General features: G+C 42.4%; 1 protein-coding gene across 5 annotated transcripts in view; it reads left to right on the top strand.

Annotated features, from left to right (window-relative positions):
• BCKDHB (branched chain keto acid dehydrogenase E1 subunit beta) overlaps positions 1-23,214 on the top strand; it is a 280,770-nt gene that overhangs the window by 1,863 nt on the left and 255,693 nt on the right. For all 5 annotated transcript variants that reach the window (XM_081250891.1, XM_081250888.1, XM_081250890.1 and 2 more), the window contains exons 2-3: positions 11,577-11,654; positions 13,151-13,219. In XM_081250891.1, coding sequence (XP_081107017.1) covers positions 11,577-11,654; positions 13,151-13,219 — 147 coding nt within the window. The remainder of the gene's footprint in view (positions 1-11,576; positions 11,655-13,150; positions 13,220-23,214) is intronic.

Raw genomic sequence — 23,214 nt, 5'->3', positions numbered from 1 at the left:
AGACATGTTCTGGGAATTCCCTGGGCGGTCCAGTGGTTAGGACTCCGTGTTTTCACTGCCGAGTGCCCAGGTTCTGTCCCTGGTTGGGAGACTAAGATCCCACAAGCCATGTGGCATGGCCAAAGGAAAAAAAAAAAAAAAAAAAAAGACGTGTTCCGTCGAGCAGAAACACTGTATAATTCAGTGGTTAAAATCTTGGCTCTAAAATCAGATTGGGCTACGTTCCATCTTCACACTGTTACCTATAACTTTAAACTCATCACTTAGCCTCTATGAGCCTCAATTTCTTTATAAGGAGTTAATAATATCTAATTTGGAAGGTTGCTTTGAGGACTACATAAGGGTAACGTGCATAATGTACTTAACACAGTCCCTGACTGCTAAGAAGCACTCGGTAAGTAAATGGAAACTTTTAATAATTACCTTTATGCTTTTGTTGTTACAGTTTTGCTGTGTTGTAAATAATGCAGATAGAAACATTTCAGGTATCTTTTACTGTATCTGAGATTATTTCTTTAGGATAAAGTCCCAGGGATGAGATTTCTGATTCGAAGATATGAACACTTTAATGGATTTTTAATGCATAGTTCAAATTACCAGTTCATACTTCTATTTGCGGTGTGAGAGTGTGAGTACTGGGTGTCGTGCTAAAATCACAGGTGTACTGTGGTACTGTGATTTCTAGTAAGAAATACATATTTGGTCTTTGTTCTGTTCCTGGCACAGAACTCTTGAAAATTCCCATGATGAGAGCAATAAAGGTGTCTTTAGTTATGTTACTGTTGACTTTTGGTAAGCCCCTAAGTCACCTAAGGATGGGGGCTGGTGACCCATGTGCTCAGAGGTTTGGAACTTTCAGTCCCACCCTTCTGACCTCTGGGGAGGGTAGGGGGACCTCCAGGTCAGTGGATTGCCAATGGCCAATGATTTAATCAATCACGCCTAGGGAAGTCTCCCTAAAACTTCAAAGGACAGGGTTCAGATAGCTTCGGAGAGGGAAATTCCTGGTGGTCCAATGGTTAGGACTCTTGCTTTCACTGCCAAGGGCCCTGGTTTGATCCCTGGTTGGGGAACTAAGATCCCGCAAGCTGCGCGGTGTGGCCAAAAACAATAAAAATTAAAAATTAACCCTGCCCCCCCCAAACAGAGAGCTTCTGAGAGAGTGGCATTCTCAGAGAGCAGGGAAGTGCCTCACCTTTTCCCACACAGCTTGCTCCATGCAGCTCTTCCATCTGGCTGCTCCTGAGTTATATATAGTTTATTATAGTTATAATAAACCAGCGATCTAGTAAGTAAAATGTTTCTGGGTTCTGTGCACTGCTCTAGCAAATTAATCAAACCCAAGGAGGAGCTGGGGGAACCTCCCATCTTAAGCTGGTCAGTCAGAAGCACAGGTGACAACCTCACTTGGTGTTGGCATCTGAATTGGGGGAGGGGCGGTCTTGTAGGGCTGAGCCCTTAATCTGTAGGAGTTGAGATGAATTATAGGACACCCAGCTGGTGTTGCAAACTTGCTTGGTGATGTGTTAAAAAGACACACGCACCTTGGAATTGGTGTCAGAATCGTATGTGCTCATGTGTGTGAGTGTGACTGCAGTGCATGTGTGCGCGCACACACACACACACACACACACACTCAGGTATTTTGTGCTAACTGCACTTTGTTTTAATATGCATTTGTTTCATTTCTATTGAGGCATGTTTTCCCATATATTTGTTTGCTAGATTTATTTGCTGTTTTGTGAATTGAATGGTCCTTGGCTTTGTGTATTTTAAAAATTGTACATGGGGTTATTTCTTCTCTCAGTGCTAATGCTGTCTGCCATTCTTGAGCAGCTGCTCTGTTCCGGGTGTTGTGGTAGACATCAGTCTGTAATTCTCACAGCAACCTTGTGAGCTGGAGAATATTATGCCCATTTTACAGATGAGAAAATTGAGGCGTAGAGATGTTGGTGGCCTGCCCGAGTCTGATAAGCGGCACAAGAATTTGAACCCAGATGTGTCTAATGCCAAAGTCTCCCACACTACTGTTGTGCTTTTTTTTAAAAAATAAATTTATTTATTATTTTTACTTTTGGCTGTGTTGGGTCTTCCTTGTTGCACGCGGGCTTTCTCTAGTTGCAGCAAGTGGGAGCTACTCTTCGTTGCAGTGCACGGGTTTCTCATCGCAGTGGCTTCTCTTGTTGCGGAGCACGGGCTCCAGGCGCGTGGGCTTCAGTAGTTGTGGCTCCCGGGCTTAGTTGCTCTGCGGCATGTGGGATCTTCCCCGACCAGGGCTTGAACCCGTGTCCCCTGCCTTGGCAGGCGGATTCTTAACCACTGTGCCACCAGGGAAGCCCTGTACTAATGTTTTGTGTATTAAAGATACTAATGAAGATATGTATTCTCTCTCTGTCTTTCTATATTACTGTCTGTCTGCCTTTCATATGTGCTACAGATGACTTTTATTCTTTTATTTTGGTTATTCTCACATATGAAAGTGACTCGTTAAATAGAGTGGTGGTCATGGTCACCTCTGAGAAGGTGACATTGAAGCTGCACGGTGAGGATGGATAAAGGAATCACCTCTGCAAGGACCAGAGTGGAAGTTTGTTTTCCAGGAAGAAACAAGGACAAGCAAGGGTGAAGGCCCGGGGGCGGGGTGAGACGTGCTGTAGGAGTCGAGAAGGCCACTGTGGTTGGGGATGTCCTGTGTAGGGGACAGTAGGCGGCTTTCAAAGGTCAACAGCATAATGGAGAATCTTTGTGTTATGGGATGGCGGCCTTCTTGCCTGTATTAGAATTTTTAGGGTCGGGAACAGTGTAAGCAAAGAGAGGGTAGAAAGCATGGAGTTTATATGAGGAACAGGAAGTAGTGAGTTTATTTGGAGGAGAACGAAAATGGGTGGGAAACAAGTTAGGAAAAGTAAATGGAGGCCTCTAAAACTAGAATAAAGGTTGGGGGGGGGAGAAAAGATTGAATATCTCTAACGTGCCTTTCACTGCGCCCGTGCGTTATGTATAGATTCAAATGTGGTTCTGTGGGCGGTGGAGGGCCATTGACTGTTTTTAGGCAAGAAAGTGACCTGAGATGTCCTCGTGTTATATTACTGGGCACGTTTATAGAATGGATTGGTGAAGGGAAGGTGAAGAGACAGAGAGATACTGTAATGGTCCACACGAGAAGCTTGAACTTGGAGAGAGTCCGTGGAAATGGTTGCATGTTTGGGAGGATCTGGCACTGTTTTGCCTGCGGGGGCTCAGTCAGGGGAAGGTGTATCGAAGGTGACTTTACATTTTCCACCTGGGAGGCTGAAAGGATGGTCGAGTGGTGGTCGCACTGATAGAAATGAGGGATGGCAGAGGAGAAGCACGTTTTCAGAGAGGGAGAGGGTGACAAATTTTGGATGTGTTGAGGTGTCTTAGTCCATTTGGGCTGCTGTAACAGAAATGCCAGTAGGGCTTCCCTGGTGGCGCAGTGATTAAAAATCTGCCTGCCAATGCAGGGGACACGGGTTCGAGCCCTGGTCTGGGAAGATCCCACATGCTGCAGAGCAACGAAGCCCGTGAACCACAACTACTGAGCCTGCGTGTCTAGAGCCTGTGCTCCACAACAAGAGAAGCCACGATAATGAGAAGCCCGCGCACTGTGATGAAGAGTGGCCCCCGCTCGCCGCAACTAGAGAAAGCCTGTGCACAGAAACGAAGATCCAACACAGCCAAAAATAAATAAATAAATAAATAAACAAATTTATTAAAAAAAAAACAGTAGACTGGGTGGCTTATAAACAACAGAAATTTATTTCTTATAGTTCTGGAAGTCCAAGGTCAAAGCACTGGCAGATGATTCAGTGTCTGGTGAGGGTCTGCTTCTTGGTTCTTAGCCATCTTCTCAGTGTGTCCTCACATAGTGGAAGGGGTGAGAGAAATTTCTGGGGTCTCTTTTGTAAGGGCACTAATCCTGTTCATGAGGGCTCCACCCTCATGACATACCTCCCCAAGGCCCCACCTCCAAATACCATCACATTGGGAATTAAGTTTCAACATCTGCATTTGGGGGGACACAAACATTCAGTCTCTGGCACTGGCAGTGTTGACGGCATAGAACACTATGAGTGAGGTAGGGCGGTCTGAGTTCTGATCTGGCACCAAACAACTATGTCACAGGTAGAAACCCCTGGGGCCAGAGAATTCTCTCCATGTCTCTTTTCCTCATCTTTTTTAGAATTGCCCCCAGTGAATGTCCTTCCTCTTTTCTCCTCTTCCTCTGTGTTTCCTGTTCTGACTGACTTTATCACTGCTCATCCAAACCTCTCATGGTACCCCACAGAATGAAGATAATGATGACAGCAGACACTTTGATCGGTGCTCACCGTGTGCCGGATGCTATTCTGGGTGCCTTGCATGTACCGATTCATTTAATCCTCAAGTAATAGTGCTGTGATAGAGAATTTGAGCCGCACTTTACAACGTAGCATTGTGACATGGGCCATGTTTATTAGTCTTCATAAGCTTTTCTTTCCTCATTTGTACTGCTTCAGTGGGTCGCTGGGGGCACTCAATAAGATAATCCATACAATTACTGGTGCCTGGCACCCACTGTGCTAGAAAGGTCTCCCTAATTAGGGGAGAGGGAAGGTAACCGGTGCAGAGTAGACGCTCCCTAAATATTGGGACATTTGATAGTAGTTATCTCACTGAATTCTCACAATAGCCCTACCCATTAAATATTATTATCCCTGTTTTGTAGCAGAGGAAGCTGAATTTCGGTGGTTAAGTAACTTTCTCAAAGTCACAGAGGGAGTAAGTGGCTTATCAGATTCCAGGCCAGGCCTGCCTTATGGCAGCGTGTTTGCTCCCTTCATTACACTGTTGCTCCCCGAACTTCACATCCGGGCCTCTCCCTGACCCTGATTTCGGGCATTGTGTATATGTGTGGGTTTGTTTATTCATTTATTCTATGCATTTACATTTTCTCCCAGATGCCAAACTCTGTGGTAGGTGCTTAAAGATATGAGTCTGAGCTTGTCCTCCTGGAATCTGAAGTCTCATGGAGGAGATGGACAAAAAATAACAAGCAAATAAAGTGCACATTTAAATCAACCCCCATTGTAATAAATGGCCCGAAGGAAATGTTCAGGTGCTGGGAAGAGAAAAACAGAGATGTGGCAAAGGTCCTAAGAAGAGGTAACATTTAATGAAGCACTAAGGGGTCAGAAGGGAGCATCCAAGGAGGTGTGAAGAGGGTGCTGGGCAGAGGCATCAACAGTGAAGGTCCTGAGGGGGCAGGGAGCCCACTTTGGTGGCACTGAGCTTTGGGGACAGTGGTGCAGAATGGGACTCACGATGGGCAGGGATGAGATCGAGCAGGACCTGGTGGACGTGGGGAGGAGGGGGGCTTTATTCCAGGAGCGATCGGAGGCCTCTGAAGGATTCTGAGCAGAGGAATAATGTGACTTGCTTTGTTTTTTGGGACTCGTTATAGAGCTCTCTGATGAATGATGTGGAGGCGTGAAGAGTAGAAATGAAGCGGTACTGTGGCCTGAATGTTTACACACACCCTAAATTCATGTGTCGAAGCCCAAATCCCCAGTGTGATGGTATTTGTAGGTGGGGCCACTGGGAGGTGATTAGGTCATGAGGGCGGAGCCTTCATGAATAGGATTAGAGCCTTTATAAAAAGAGATGCAGAGAGATTCTCTCTCTCTGTCCACCATGTGAGGATATAGCCAGAAGATGCAAACCAGGAAGAGGGTCCTCAGTGGGAACTCACCTTGACCTTGAACTTCCCAACCTCCAGAATGGTGGGAAATCAATTTCTGTTGTTTAAACCATCCAAACTGTAGTTTTATGGCATTTTGGTACAGCAGCCAGAGCTAAGACAGACCACCAGGAGGTGGTTTCCTGAACAGGAAAATGTTGGTAAGTTCTGGAAATAGGACACAGTCGTGCTGGATTTTAAGCTTTCCTTTGGAAGTCATATATTTGGAAGTCATATATTTGGAAGTAGGATTTAGGGAATGAGATACGAAGAATGGATAAAAGGAAGACATTCAAGGATGCCTCCTTGGTTTCTGGCTTGAGCACCTGGGTGCCATCTAGTGCGGTTTTTAAAGTGGGAAAGACTGGTTTGGGGAGTGGACATCAAGAGTTCATTTCTGTGCTGGTTGAGTTAGAAAAGCCCAAGACACCCAAGTGGAGAACGGATGGCTGTTGGATATAAAAGCCAAGAGCACAGAGGAGAGGTCTGGATTGGAGAGACCCGTTTGTGAGTGACCGGCATATAGATGGATTTAAAAATCATATAGAGACTGAGTAGATTAGGGCCAGCAAAGGTAAGGGAAGCGCTGCAGGTTGTCATACCATGGGCGTCATGCCTTGGCAGATGTTAGCATGAGCCCACCTCACCCCGAACTGTTAATTTCTTCCTTTTCGTGGATATGCAGTAACACGGGCACCTTAAAAAGGCATTTGCGTTTAGAGACCCTTCATTTACATTTCAGTATAAAATGTTCTGTCCCTGTTACTTGGATTCTCCCTGAAACTTACTCTATGGGGTAGAGGTCGGGACACCCTTTAATAGGGTAGAATGGGGTAGAGGTATATACGTGGCTCCTAGCAAAAGATTCCTGGAGAATAGGGTATCTGGAGGGGCGGAAGAGGTTTTGTTGGGGGAAAACAGGTAGCTTCTTAGGCATCCTCCCATTTTACAGTGTGGTTCATGCCATGGAAATCGCACATTCATGCTTCAGCAGGCGTGTACTGCTTGTCATGTATGTGTCAGGCACTGTGCTCAACGCGGAGGTTTCTAACATGACCACATGAGGAGGGGCTGTGATACACAGGTCTACACCGGGGACCAGGCAGCTCAGAGCAGGACCAGTGCTGGATGTGTTGGTGGGAGCTTCGTTTTCTGAAGTAGACCCTAGTCCACGTCTTAGCTGTGTATTTATTTGTATTTGTTCGGGGTCTAACTGTAGATACACTTACTGTCAACGTGGGCTGCTGTTGACCTGGGTTATTTCTGGACACTGCTCCTGGGGCACCCGTGTGACCCATTAAATCTCAGGTGCTCTAGCTCTGCTGATGGCCGCTCTCTCCCTTCAGTGCTACCCCATGCTGCATATGGAATAGTTACTCACAATAACTGAGTACGGCTCATCAGACTGGTACTGCAGTACTACCTCTCCCCCACTCCCCTTGGCCTGGAATTTGTCCTTGAATTGTGACATTGGTAGATTTTTTCTATCCCATTCCTTTGTTTTTAAGCGGTTGCTGAACAATTTGCTTTGTCTGTTTTTTAATTTTTAAGGAACAGCCTCATAGGTTTATTTGTTCAGCTATTCCCTCAACAAATATTTATTGAGCACCTATTGCATGTCAGATACTGTTGTGAGGGCTGAGCACATAGCTCTGATCAAAGGCAGTTGAGAACCCCTGCCCCCTTATGTTCTATTGTGTCCCTTACATCCCAGCAACATGTCACTTTGTCTTTGCAGCACTGATGATGACCTGGTTTTTAAAATTTTTACTTTAAAATTAAGACAAAACTTTATTCTTTTCCATATTGAATATCGTTCCCTGTGCTATACGGTAGGACCTTGTTGTTTATCTATTTTATATCGAGTAGTGCATATATGTTCATCCCAAGCTCCTAATTTACCCTCCCCTTCCCCTTTGGTAACCATAAGTTTGTTTTCTTTGTGAGTCTATTTCTGTTTTGTAAATAAGTTCATCTGTAGCATATTTTAGATTCCACATATAACTGATAACATGTGATATTTGTCTTTCTCTGTCTGACTGACTTCACTTAGTATGGTAATCTCTAGGTTGATCCATGTTGCTGAAAATGACATTACTTCATTCTTTCTTAAGGCTGAGTACTATTCCATTGTATATATGTACCACATCTTCTTTATCCATTCCTCTGTTGATGGGCATTTAGGTTGCCTCCATGTCTTGGCTGTTGTAAATAGTGCTGCTATGAACATTGGGGTGCCTGTATCTTTTTGAATTAGGGTTTTCTCTGGATATATGCCCAGGAGTAGGATCACATGGTAGTTCTATTTTTAGTTTTTTAAGGAACCGCTGTACTGTTCTCCATAGTAGCTGCACCAATTTACATTTCCACCAACAGTATAGGAGGGTTCCCTTTTCTCCACACCCTCTCCAGCATTTATTATTTGTAGACTTTTTAATGATCGCCATTCTGACCGGTGTGAGGTGATACCGCATTGTAGTTTTGATTTGCATTTCTCTAATAATTAGCGAAGTTGAGATCTTTTCATGTGCCTACTGGCCAGATGGTGACCCGGTTTTTCACAGTGTTCTACTTAGGACAGTTTTGAGTAAGCAGCTCAGTTCCAACCATAAAACCCCATTTTACCAATGGGTACCCTTTAGCTTGCATCCTTGGCTTGGGAAATTGCACGCTGTGTAGATTTATGTTAATTTTGTTATAACTTTTTATCTTGGAAAAGAAGAGTCGTCAGTCTGGTTTTGAAATTTTGCAGCCAGTTATTGATACTGGTAATTGTGTGATTTGGCAACTGGGTTTAATAATTTTGTAGTGGTGTTCATAGACCTTTTTCTTTTTTCCTTTTTAAGGTCTTACCAGTGGCACAGCTTTGGTTAGACATGCTCCAGGTGTGCTTATCTTATCATGAGGGAACTTTAGGCATACTTTATCAATAGTTTTTTGTGTAACCCCCAGGAAAACAAGTAATTCTAAGGAAAATAAATATTTAAATGATGTTACCTCTGAATAACTTGTGATTTCTTCCTGACCCACCCATAAATCACACTGCAAATTAAAAAAGAATCAAAAGTAGATGTTGTTCTACTAAAAATTGTCACTTAAAGCTTTTAAAAGCATCTAGTAGAACAGCAGTTAATCCAAAACCCCAAAATTCTGACTTTATTTGAAAAAAAAAGTATTCAGGAGGGAAAGATTATGTGTTCACATGGAAATATAACCTTTAGGTACCCTTACTTGTAAATTATTTTCATACAAGATGAACAAATTGTGGTTATCAAGCAATACTTCTCAGATTCACTCTGTGTGATTTTTATTATTAAAGTCTTTGCTTTCTCCTTACTGGAAACTTGCCAAGCAGCAGTGTGATGAGATGTCTTAGAGGCATTCAGTATTAATTCAAATGGTCAGCAGACTTGAAATAAATACCAGCTTAGATGTTTAGGCAGTTTCATCCTCCCTAGAGTCTTAGCTATGAAAATCCTCATTAGATTTTCATAGATAATAATCTTACTTTAGGAAATGTATGAAAGAGGTGAAGGAGTGGGAATGTCATGGTGGTTGGGAAAATAGTTTACCCTAAACGATTATCGTCTGATGCTGGGCACCCGTCAACACTTCTAAGAGTTTTTATAGAATGGAGAAGGATTTAAGGAAAGTATCTGTTAAATGGCTTAGCCTTTAAGAAAAATAAACTATGAAGTAATTATAGACATGGGGTGTGATGGTGATATGACAATGATTTCTTGAATAAATTCCTATTCTCTACCCCAGAAATAAGAGTAGAACCAGGCTTTATCCTGGGCTCAGAGGGCAGCAGGGAAGATCTGATTGGGTATCGCCGAGACCTGTAGCCTGGGTATTAAACAGCGTGGAAGGGATCAGAGACAGGTGGGGGAGCCCAGAGCTGGAGAGAGAATCAGAAGGCCGGGAAGATGGAAGGTTGCAGGTGTCCTAGGTCAGGGCCTGCTGTGGAGCCAGGGCACTCCAGGGATGGGCCTCCGGGAAAAGGATGGGTGACCAGTGTCTCTTGGCTGCAGGGTTGAAGGCAACAGCAGTCATGGTTGTGACCCACCCTGGGAATTAGACCTTGGCTTTTGGGACGCACAGGCTACTGGGGTTCACAGAGGTTAGATGGGCCAGCAGTCAGGGTAGGCAGCAGGTGTTGGAGTGATTTCATATCAGCATGGCTATGAGTTAAGGTGCATGGCTCAGGCAGTAACATGAAGACGGGTCCTGTGTATCAGAGAAGATTCAGACAGAAGCCTTTTTCTTCTCTGAGCAGTGCTTTTGTGGATGATCTGACCCTACAGTTCTGGGACAATCGTGGGCACTGGGCAGTGCCGAGGCTTAAACCAAAGTTCTAAAATCACGGTATTTCTGAATTCCAGCATTTGGAACTTTATCAAATGAAGCTTTATACCATTCAGAATAATGCCAAGGTACAGCTGAAGGACACATTCACAGACCAGAGTCTGACAGTTAATAGCTAATATCTATTCAGCACTCACTGTCTCACGTACTGTTCTAAGTGCTTTACATGTATGGTTCCATTTAGTCCTCTCAGCAACCCATTTAGGGAGATAGAGATGGGCTCATAGAGATTCTGCTTGAGCAATAAGATAATAGGAAGGGCCAAGCTGGTGTGTTTAGGCATGGGGTTATAGGATTCTCCACACACCAGCAGTTCTGGGAACTGAAGTGTTTTTAGCCTTCCTCACTGTTCTGTGGCCCATGACCATTTGTTCTTATTGGCACATTTAACACATGACATTGGTCACGTGTGTTTGTTATGGCTTACGTTCCTAAGATTCATCCAGGGCGTCTTCCCAGACCACTACCACTCTGGCTGCTTCCCTTTTCTGACTTTCCATAGCTTTTATTTATTGTCTACACACATTCGTTCAACTTTGTTATGTTCCTTCCTCCTTTTTTTTTTTTTTTTTTGGTGGTACGCGGGCCTCTCACTGTTGTGGCCTCTCCCGTTGCGGAGCACAGGCTCCGGACGCGCAGGCTCAGCGGCCATGGCCCACGGGCCCAGCCGCTCCACGGCATGTGGGATCTTCCCAGACCGGGGCATGTACCCTTCATCGGCAGGCGGACTCTCAACCACTGCGCCACCAGGGAAGCCCTCCTTCCTCCTTTTTTTTATACTCATTTTTAAATTGTTTAATATGTTTAAATTTTGCCTCCTCAACAAGTGTCTTAAACTTTGTATTGCTTTTGTATCCTCTACAGAGCCTGCATCATTGTAAATAATTCAGTAAATTTGCGTAATATATTCTATACCTTTCTTTCTACCTTGACTTTATTTTTTTAAATTTTATTTATTTTGTTAAATTAAATTAAATTAAATTAAATTTTTTTGGCTGCACTGGGTCTCGCTGCGTGTGGGCTTTCTCTAGTTACAGCGAGCGGGGTCTGCTGTTCGTTGCAGTGTGTGGGCTTCTCATTGCGGTGGCTTCTCTTGTTGTGCAGCATGGGCTCTAGGTGCACGGGCTTCAGTAATTGCAGCATGCGGGCTCAGTAGTTGCGGCACGTGGGTCCTAGAGCGTGTGGGCTTCAGTAGTTGTGGCACATGGTCTCAGTAGTTGTGGCTCGAGGGCTCTTAGAGTGCAGGCTCAGTAGTTGTGGCGCACGGGCTTAGTTGCTCCGCGGCATGTGGGATCTTCCTGGACCAGGGCTTGAACCTGTGTCCCCTGCATTGGCAGGCAGATTCTTAACCACTATGCCACTAGGGAAGTCCCATCTACCTTGACTTTAATTAAATTTTGATCAACAGTTAAGAAACTGGTTATTTTTTATATATGTTACAATTCATAATTTTTTTTTCCCCCCACAGGGCAAACTCAGAAAATGAATCTCTTCCAGGCAGTAACAAGTGCCTTAGATAACTCATTGGCCAAAGATCCTACTGCAGGTAAACTTCTTTTGTGCTTGACTGTGGTAGTTGTGTTAATTCAGAATTGAAGATTTGCTAGAAATATTTGTCTGGAGCTCAATGGGTAACATTATATCTACTTGAAATTTTTAAAAGACCTGAAAAAATGCTTAAGGCTAAATAATCAAATTATGATATTAAACACATTTTTTAATCCTCTTATTATGAATTAGTTCGCACGTATATCTGGCATCATTAAGTTAACTTTCTCCCATAGTATGTGTGGTCCTTATATTACATTAATACCTTCTGGATTTTTTGAATATGTAGTGCTGTTTCTCTAGCATGTAGAAAAAAATGGAAAATACCACTTCGTTCAGCTATCTATTTATAAAATGAAGGTTTGATTCTGTGCTTTCCTTTGGGATACGTTGTCATTCAACTTGTAAGATTTTTTGGGCAATAACTGTAATATTTATAATTAACTTTATAAGTAACTTTATCTTATTAAATTAAATTATTGATATAAAGCCAGTTGTCCCGCTGTGTGTTTTCTACATTAGATTGACTTGACTTCATATGTATATTTAGTGTACCTTGGGTTTCCACTTGGGAATCTCTGGTTTTAAGGTCAAGTGAAAAACAGGTTAATTTTTAGGAGGAAGTGAGAGCTGGACTAGTAGACGGTTAGACCTTCCTTTGTTTTGAATGAGAATGACTGAGGTAGCCCCGTAGAGAAGGGTGAGTTATTTTCTTGAGGTCCACGAAGCCGATGAGGTGCCTTAGTGGGACTAGAACTCAGCTTTGTGAGCGCCCGTTGTTTGGGTCTCTCTGCCTTACTACAAGGCGCCCCTCAGCTCTCACCTGTACTGTTCTTGGCCTCGTTCCTTACATCCGCCATACTTGCCTCCTTTCTCTTTCACGCAATCTGTCACTTTCCTATTTGTGACTGTTCTCTCAGCTTGAAATGCTGTTTCTTCAGCTCTCCGATTGCTGACTCTCATTGTATGTTGTGTATTTAAAACAAAAACAGCAACAACAACAAAAACAAAAACACTGCTCAGGGACTCAGGAGCCTGGCGTGTGAGTCACAGTTCTGCCTCTTGCTTTCTGACTTGTTAAGTTATGTTACTACTTTTCTGGCCTTGTTTCCTTCGTGGGTAAAACAAGATGAGATTCCAGATCTGTATTTCTTCCTCAACTGGGGATTTTAATCCCCCCTCCTCCCCTCACAGTTAATAATGTCTGGAGACAGACTTCAGGCTGTTACAGCTCTGTGTGGGGTCACTGTCATCCACTGGATAGAGACCCGGGGTGCTGCTCTGTGTCTGCAATGCACAGGACAGGCCACTACGACAAAAGAATTATCCAGTCCAAAGTGTCCCTAACGTCGAAATTGGGAAACCTTGATTTAGATCTGTGGTCCATTCCTGTTTTCTAATTGAAAATGTAAACATTTAAATTACTTATTTCTCATTGTTAGTATCATTTAGGGATTATTAAATACAATGTGTTTTTTGAACATTGTTTTTCAGTAATATTTGGTGAAGATGTTGCCTTTGGTGGAGTCTTTAGATGTACTGTTGGCTTGCGAGACAAGTATGGTAAGTTAGTATCTTTATATATGAGCAGTATTCCTGTAGAACGTTTACTTAAAGATCTTGAAAATACAAAGTTTGCCTCTTAAAATGTTTGCCGTATCCTTATTGTACAGATGGGTTCCTTTCGTTTCCACGGCCACCGACAGACTCCTTTGGCTTAGATTTCTCCAAGCGTGTTCTAACTGTAGCTTCCCTCTGATCTAGTTCATATTATACATATTATAGATTCCAGAATAGTCTTCATTAAATACGCTGTTTGTCATGTCCTTCATGCTCTGGGAACCTTTGACCTCTTATTGCTGTCTACCTTAGCGGATTTCTTCTGTTTTTTAAAAATTAATTAATTAATTAAATTTAGTTGGCTGCATCAGGTCTTAGTTGCGGCACATGGGATCTTTCATTGCAGCACGCGGGGTTCTCTCTAGTTGTGGCGTGGGCTCAGTAGTTGTGGCCCATGGGTTTAGTTGCCCCACAGCATGTGGAATCTTAGTTACCCGATTGGGGATCAAAGCCACGTCCCCTGCATTGGAAGGCAGATTCTTAACCACTGGACCACCAGGGAAGCCCCAACCCCAAGAACATGGATTACTCTTTTTAGCTGTTTTTTGTTTTGGCCACGCTGTGGGACATGGAGGACCTTAGTTCCTCGACCAGGGATTGAACCCACGCCCTCTGCAGTGGGAGCACAGAGTCTTAACCACTGGACCGCCAGGGAAGTCCCCTACCTTAGCCCACTTCAGTCCCATTGCCTCTAGTTCAAGGTTCTGCCCTATCGGTCTCTGTTAATAGATTTCATCTTTTATTATCTGCACTAGGACTCTCCAGAGAAATCGAACCATTAGGATATATCTATGTGTGTATAGATATGTGTGTGTATATGTATTATATATCTGTATCTGTATCTATATTTATACTTATATCTATATTTATACCTATACTTATATCTATATTGAGAGAAAGTGAGAGAGAAAATGAAAAAGAGAGATTTATATTTTAAGGAGCTGGCTCACACCATTGTGGGGCTTGCAAATCTGAAATCTGTAGGGCAAGCCAGCAGACTGGAAAACCAGGCAGGCTTCAGGACAAATGTTTTCTTGTTTGGGAAACCTTCATCTTTTCTTCTGAGGCCTTCAAGTGATTGGATGTGATTGGATGAAGCCCATGCACATTAAGAAGGATGATCTGCTTTACTTCAAGTCTACTGATGTAAATGTTAGTCACATCTAAAAATACCATCTCAGCGATATCTTAGACTAGGATATGACAGCCGGGCACCGTCACCTGGCCAAGTGGACACCTGTCATTCGCCATCACATTACCCTTCCACATGTTTCATCCCACCAATCTGTGCCTTTTGCCGGGCGTGTGATCGACTCCTGCCTATTGCTTTCACTCATTTCATTTGCCTCAGACTTAAAACCATCACAGACTGCATATTCCTCTGTAAGGCATGTGTTTCAACCTCTTACTCTTACGGCTGACTTTGAGCTGCTTTGACCTTTCTTGTTTTTCCTCCGCTTTATCTAATGTGGAAATCAAAGCAGTTAAGTTAGGGGTGGAGTTGACATCTGCCTGCTGTCTTACCTTTGCCGCTGCCCTGTAAATCTCCTGTGTGCAGTAAGGGGTGAGGGGCCTTAAGATTTGTTTTTGTTTCTAATTGCTGTTCCTTCTTGTTCCACCCTTCTCTGAGGTTATGCTTGCATCTAGGAAACCACAGCTGAATCCAGGAAATCAAGTGTCCCATCCCACTTAGCAGGAACTCTCAGGTTGTTCTTTTCCCTTCCTTTACAGCAGTTTCATTTTTCTGGGTCCTGTCCCTCTGCTTTCTCCTAGCTGCTATTTTAACAGCTCTTTAGAGTTTGAGATACTTGGACCAATCTCAGCTATCTCAAACTATCTCAGTTCTCTCCAGCTAATTCTGACTCCTGGAGATTGTAGATCGTAAAAAAGAAATTAAAAACCTTTATACATTCGATTTCAAAATGCATATGCATCGTAGAACATTTGGAAGATGTAGAAAAGCGTAAAGAAGAAAATAAAAATTGCCCAAACTACCAGAGGTAACCTAGAGAAAACCACTGTATGTACCTTGGTATTGTATACACTTCTAGACCATATTTGAATACATTTGAATATATTTTATATATTAACTAATATTTAAAACATAGAACTATGCTTTTTTTTTTCCTTAGAATTTTCATCTCTGTTTACATTGCCCATCTGTTCTTGCATGCTGTCTACTTTATCCCTTAGAGACCTTAGCATATTCATCATTTAAATTCCCAGTCTGATAATTCCAGCATCCCTGCCACGTCTGCTAATGATGCTTGCGCTCTCTCTTCAAATGTGTCTTTTGCCTTTTGGTGTGCCTTGTAATTTTTTTCTTGATAGCCAGACGTGATGCACTGGGTAAAATGAACTGCTGTAAATAGGCCTTCAGGGATGTGGTGGTGAGGTGTGGGGAGAGGGGAGGTGTTCTATAATCCTATGATGAGGTTTGTCTCTAGTGAGCCTGTGCCCCTGGACTGTGAACTTCACGAACATTTCTCAGTTTTTTCTCCCTGCCTCAGGTGGGACAGGGTGGCTAGAGTGAGCTGGAGTTGACTATTTCCCTTCCCCCAGGTCAGTTAGGTTCTGACGATACCCAGTAGGTTGGGCTCTGGTTAACTAGTTTTATTTTTTTGCGGTACGCGGGCCTCTCACTGCTGTGGCCTCTCCCGTTGCAGAGCACAGGCTCCAGACGCGCAGGCTCAGCGGCCATGGCTCACGGGCCCAGCCGCTCCGCGGCATGTGGGATCCTCCCGGACCAGGGCACGAACCCGCGTCCCCTGCATCGGCAGGCGGACTCTCAACCACTGCGCCACCAGGGAAGCCCTGGGTAACTAGTTTTATATGACTTTTAGTTAAGGAGGGAGTGCTCTGGCATATTTCAGAATGGTTGCTTGCTCACTTCCTTTGCTGGAAGCACGAGGGGATTTTCTCCGACATTTACCGTGGAAACCTGATTGAGCTCCTGGGGGTAAGCCTCACAAAATTGTGGGGAGCCCCTGCGACTCGGTCCTTGGAGGTTTTAACTCTCAGACTTGTCCACACAGAACCTCCAGCAATTCATCAAGTACAGCCCAGGTTTCCTGCCGCTGCTCTGGAAAGTTGGGATTCCCTGTACTCACCCACCCGCCTCTCCAGTCTTGGGGGCAGCGGTTTGCCCTATGTCCTCACCTCTCTGAGGATCCAAGAAGAGTTGTCGATTTTAGTCTATTGAGCTTTTTACTTGTTAGGATGCAGTGGCGACTGCCAAGCTCCTTACATGTGGGACTGGAAACCAAAAGTTGGATTTTTACACTTTTAAAAAAATTAATTAATTAATTAATTAATTTTGGCCGCCTTGGGTCTTCATTGCTGCGCACAGGCTTTCTCTAGTTGCGGCGAGCGGGGGCTACTCTTCGTTGCGTGGGCTTCTCATTGCAGTGGCTTCTCTTGTTGTGGAACGTGGGCTCTAGGTGCACGGGCTTCCGTAGTTGTGGCATGCGGGCTCAGTAGTTGTGGCTCGCCGGCTCTAGAGCGCAAGCTCAGTAGTTGTGGCACACGGGCTTAGTTGCTGCACAGCATGTGGGATCTTCCCGGACCAGGGCTCGAACCCGTGTCCCCTGCATTGGCAGGTGGATTCTTAAACACTGCACCACCAGGGAAGTCCCTAGAATGTTACTTTTAAAAATTTATTTTTATTTTATTATTTTTGTATTGAAGTATAGTTGACTTACAATGTTGTGTTAGTTTCAGGTGTACAGCAAACTGATTCAGTTACACATACATATATTCTTTTTCAGATTCTTTTCCCTTACAAGTTGTTACAAAACATTGAGTATAGTTCCCTGTGTAGAGTTTGTCTTTAATATGGCCTCTCCTTTCCGTTCTCACTGCCCTGGAGTTTCGCTTCGGATCCCTAATCATCCCTGCTCGGACAGTTTCCCTGCCTTTCTTAGTAATCGCCCTCCCTTCAGTCACTGTCTGTTGCCAGTGTGATCATGCTGAAATGCACATTTCTTGGCAGAATATGCAAAAGACTTTGAGGTCTGCTCCCTCCCTATCTACCTGGCCTTGTTCACTTTATTCATTAATATTGAATTATGGGACGTTTTCCCTAAGCCCTTGTGTTTTTCATCTCTCTTCCTTTGCACATGCTATTTGGATCTCTCTTCCCCATCTGATTCCCTGGGAAACTCCTATTTCACCTTCAGTCACTACTTTATCACTGTCCAGATTTTACATCTTTTACATATTGCAAATTATGTTGTAATTGTCTTCCCACGAGATCGCTGTACCAGACAACTTCTCAAAGGAAATAGACATTTAAATCGTGGGTTCATCCCTAGCTCCTAATATAGCATCATGCAGTACTTATTGAGTGAATTGTTGTTGAATGTATTTACCCCTTACTCTGTCACCAAGACAGTGGCTTCTGCCTCTGAAAGGGGGTTTCCTTATCTCCCTTTAGTGATTTTTAGTTGGTCTGATTTTCTTTAAAAATAGCTTAAAACAGGGAGAAACTAGCTCTCACTAGAAAAAGTCCACTGCTCATAGAAGGCGCTGGAAGATTTATGTCTGCATGACAAGGGGTTGGGCTAATTAACAGCTAATTAATTCTTAGCTTTATTGTCAGCAGCTGTTGTGAATTTTTACACTAGCTTTAGGACTATGAATTCAAATTTTGAATAATTCCAGGTTGATCAATACGAACAATGAAATCACCACCACTTTCTCTAAGAGGGAATGAGCTTCCGTTTTCAGGAGTGAGGAACAAAGGAAATGGTGAAGAGAAATCTATCCAAGCAGAACTTTTTGTATAGTTAAGAAATAGCACATCTTTGAAAAATAACACTCTGCTCTTTTGAGTATAGGCTGGGAATTTTAAGCTATACACAAGCATGCTTGGCTTGGTAGTCTCTTTTTGAAATTAAAAAAAATTGTATTTACTTAATTTAAAAAATTTTTGAAGTATAGCTGATTTACAATACTGTGTTAGTTTTAGGTGTACAGCAGAGTGGTTCCGTTGTACATATCTATATTTTTTGATTCTTTTTCATTATAGTTTATTACAAGATATTCAGTATAGTTCCCTGTGCTATACAGTAAATCCTTGTTTTTTAAAGACTTTGTATTGAAAAGAATGAAAAAGATTTTGCTGATATAGTTGAATACATTGCATTGAATGACACAGCAAGCAAACCTCTTGTGGGGGATTGATTCACTTTCTGGGGAGAGCTGGATGTTGAGAAGGGCTCAGCCAGTAGGTGGCAGCCTACACTTTGAAATGAGACTGTCTCGGTTGGCCTTGTATCAATACTCTGGAACTGCAGAGAAGGGTTTTAAATTCCACCAGAAGGGAGAATTTGAAGGATTGCAGGTTACTGACATAATATTGTGACGCTGAATACTACTTAATATTAAAAAGAAGGAACTGACTCACTAGGGACAATGCTATTAAAAAAAAAGGAAGGGAGATAGAGCTGTTTTGTACCCCAGGTAACACAGATGAGTGTGAGTTTAGCATCACCGAACTGCGTTTCTCCTTCCTTGTCCTTTGACAGAACAAAATAAAGAGAGTGCTCAGAAATTGAAAGTCGAAGAGTGTAACCTCATAAACACATGGCATTTTTAACCCTTTTATGGGAGGGGATCCCTTGATCAGGAGCAGTGGTGGGGACTGGGAGTAGTTCTAGGGAAGCAGGGAATGGGGGAGGGCCATTAACGGCAGTTGATTTTTAGGGTAGGGTGTGATTTTATGTTGAATTCCACGCATCCTTTCATTTACGTAAGTCACTGAGACGGAGTCTGCACGTCATGTACAAAATCTGCCCTCATTATTGTCATTCTCTGTATGAGACAGTGTTTGTGTATGTTTTATTCAAATAAGACTTTGGTGTGTCAGGTTCAGGGCACGTTTTTATTTAACACTATCCTGTACTGCAGTGAATGTGGCTGGGCTGTTGTCCCCAAGGCTGTATTTTGTTCCACGTATTGGAGGAAACTCAGGTGAGAAAAGGAACAGCAGAGGCTTTGCTGAATTAATCTACAGGCCTAAATGTCTGCCTTTTCATGGGATTTGATGTTTTCCCATTACTCTCTTCATTCCTGTCCACCACGACTGGGGCCTGTCGTAGCAGCTTGGGAAAACGAATATAACCACTTACTTGTTTTCTTATGTAAACATCAGAGAAATTGTAAAACCAGATACTTTAAGACACTGAATTCCGGAAGGAAACTAGGACAGGCGTGTGGAGAAGGCGAGGTTTTGTCTGTAATCTGCCAGTATTTGGGAGTTGACTTTGGGCCCCAGTATCCTCATCAGTAAAGTGAAAGTACACGTTTAGGTATTCTTTATACTTTTACCTTTTTTAAAAAGAGGAACACATTTGCTTTATGCTTTGATTTCCTTTATATTTAGAGGTTTTATGAATATAACAATTGTTATGTCATCTTAGAACCATGGGCTACATTAGGCACTTAATTTTCTCTCTCTCTCTCTCTTTTTTTTTTTCAATTTTATTGGAGTATAGTTGATTTACAATGTTGTGTTGATTTCAGGTATACAGTGATTCAGTTATATATATACATATATTCATTGTTTTTCAGATTCTTTTCCCATATAGGTTATTACTCTACTAATACTGAGTAGAGTTCCCTGTGCTATACAGTAGGTCCTTATTGGCTATCTATTTTAATATATAGTAGTGTGTTTCTTAATTTTCTCTTAAGAAACCCGTTTTCCAGTATGATAAGTTTTAAATGTGGAGGCTGAAGGCAAAATCTTTTGACAAGTCTTATACTTTCACCAGAATTAGGAAATGAACATCTTCAACAGAAAAAGTGACCTTGCATTATATGTTCCTCCAACAAAAAAAGGGTTACTTGAGTAATAATCATACTCTTGTATTTTGTGTCAGGTTCCACTGAATAATGGTAACCTGTGAGATAGGGTTTGGCCTCTGGGCAGTTGAAACTAATTTTAGTGAAAAAAAAAAACCAAAAAAAACTTGGTAAACTAATGATAGTTCTTCAGGAATAGGTTTATATTTCCCCTATGGAAGTATATACATTTATGACTTCAGGGCAAATTGAATACCAGATATAGATTGTAAGATACCTAATCTTCCATGAATTTGGAATAAAAACAGGAATTCATAAGATGGTGTAAACTTTTTTTCTAATATGCTTAAAAAATATTTTAAAAGGCTTGAGAGTAGCTGTGTTTTTCTTTCTTCTTAAAAGTCAGTCACTTTAAATTGCTCCTGTTTTTAGAAGGCCCCTTTGTTTACTGAAAGTACACATGTGGGAAAACTAGTTAAAGAACATGTTAAAATGCCTTTCTTTTCATCCAGTTGAAGGAGTTACCCTCAAAAATGGGATGAAGATATTATTGTACTAATACTAGTACAATTATATCTAGTACTAATACTAGTACAATAATATCTAGTACTAATACTAGTATTAATGCTAGTACTAGTTAGTACTAGTACAAACTAGTACAATAATATCTAGTACTAATATAATACTTTATATTAGTTTCCCTTATATGTTGCTTTAGTGTCCTTTTGTGAATTTTCATTGCAAAAAAAAATGGTTTTAGAATCTGCTAAAATTAGAATTGGTACAGACAGTCAAGAAATTGTATTTCAATTTCTTTAAAATCAAACTGAGTAGCCTCACAGTAGGCATGTTGACCAGTGGCTTAACAAATAACATTTAAGAGAGTAAGGTATTTATTTTGTAGGGTATCAGGGCTGGAGAGAAATTGAGTATGTATCTAGTCCAGCAGTTCTCAACTGGGGGTGGTTTTGCTCTTCTGGGGGCATTTGGCCATGTCCAGAGCCATTTTTGGTTGTCACAATGGGGGGTTGCCACTGGTACGCAGTGGGTAGAGGTCAGAGATGCTGATAACTACCCTTTGGTACAGAGGGCAGCCCTCCAAACAAAGAATGATCTGACCCCAAAGGTCAATAGCTCTGAGGTTGAGAAACCTTGATCTAGTTCTTCTCCACATAATGCAGAAACTGAAGTTCTGAGACGTTAGATGTTACCAAGTTGCCCGGCGGCAAGTAGGTGAGCCAGACCCAGAAGCCAATTCCAAGCTTTTGGTACTACATTGTTTTTCCTTCTTATTTATAAATGAGCAACTCATTGATATAAAAACATGAGAAATATAAGGAATGTATAAGGAATTTTAATAAACAAAGCTCAGGGGTTTTGATTATTCATGAGGTAAGAAGCAGCTAGTCATCGATAATCCATATTAAAAAGTTTTTAACGATTCTTTTTGTGACTCTTGTGAACAAGTTTTTTGATTAGTGCATTAAGTTGTTCTGAGGTGGCAGCTGGTGCTTTGACTTTTTTTTTTTCTTAGTTGATTAAATAATAAATGTTAGAGCTGCCAACAGGTGTTCTCTTTGACATTTTAAGCATAATGTAATGACCTTAAGCCAGTTTTTCTCCACCTTATTTGGCAATGGCAGGCATTTAAAATGATCAGATGTGAGCACCAACAGGGGCTTAGGAGATGGGCCTGGGCTAAATTAGACCAGGAGAAATGGGAATATAGACCATTCTTGTCAGAAAGTATAAAATTGATTCATGTATCTTTTTAAACATCATAATTAGGAATTTGAAAAATGAAGCTATATCAAGAACAACATAGATTAAGAGAGAGTAAAAGGTCTCTTATTTTATATTTTCCCTGTCAAGTATGACATATCTCATCTGTCCACTTGATATTAGGGGTGTTATCTCTATGTTAGCATCCAAAATCTGGTGCTGGGTCATTAAAAAATCCTCTTCTAGACCGGTACTTTTAACAGAGGGAAAAACACAAACTTTTTTCTTCAGCATTTAGTATTTCCTGTATTTGGATGCACTGGACATTTTTAATTGTTTTAGTTGGGACAGCTCCCTTTCTAATATTTACACATTGAAGCAAGCAATTTTTTTTTTAACTTTGCTTTTCACGGTTTCGGAATTGTTGCTCATTTGATTCAAGTCTAATTTTTGAATTGTAAGGCTTTTCTTTTTAGATCCCAGAAATGATCAGGGGCAGAAAGGGACCAGTATCACCATTTTTTTTTTTTTTTGCGGTACGCGGGCCTCTCATTGTTGTGGCCTCTCCCGTTGCGGAGCACAGGCTCCGGACGCGCAGGCCCAGCGGCCATGGCTCACGGGCCCAGCCGCTCCGCGGCATGTGGGATCCTCCCGGACCGGGGCACGAACCCGTATCCCCTGCATCGGCAGGCGGACTCTCAACCACTGCGCCACCAGGGAGGCCCCAGTATCACCATTTTTACATGGGCAGTTCAGATTGCTCAATATCTGGGAATCCCTGGATTCTCCCACTCTCTTTTGTTTATCTTAAGGAAACAGATCACAAACCCATTAAATTACAACTGAGAAAGAACTGCTCTTTCTTCTAAAAGTAGCATGGCTGGTGGCACGGCAGCTATATGGCAGCTTAACTTTTACAGGCTTGGATATTGAGCTATTGTGGTCGCTTACCTGTCTCAGGAGGTTTGAGGCTAAATGTGTAGGTTATTACATAGCTAGGCAGTCTGTGCTTCAATTCTAACTTGGAATTCCACTGGTTAGCACAGAATAATTAAGTTCACGAGGAACAATGATTTTCTAGTCAAGTTGGGAGTAGCCAGTAAAAAAAGCCCCGCGTGGAGGACAGCATTTGTTGTCCTTTACGAGTTCCTTGTGGAGCGAGGCTTTCTATGTCAAGCCATAGAGGTGGGAGCCCAGTGCTTTGTTTTCTGTTCCCGTTGAGTGGAGGGCTCTCAGTTGCTTAGATTGGCAGAGGGGATGGGGGGTCAGTTAGGTAAATGTTGGTGAGTGTTATGCGCTAAAGAATCACTTGGGAAACCTGTTGGACAAAAAGTTTTTGGTTTCCGACTGAGCAGCTACACCCAAAGGCAGCTTCAGCAATGAAATGCCTGACCTTCTCTAGGGGCATC

Source organism: Mesoplodon bidens, assembly GCF_964165515.1.
Source record: "Mesoplodon bidens genome assembly, chromosome: 12".
NCBI lineage: Eukaryota > Metazoa > Chordata > Mammalia > Artiodactyla > Ziphiidae > Mesoplodon > Mesoplodon bidens.
Note: the sequence above shows the minus strand (reverse complement) of the source record. Positions and strands in the feature narration are given on the sequence as shown.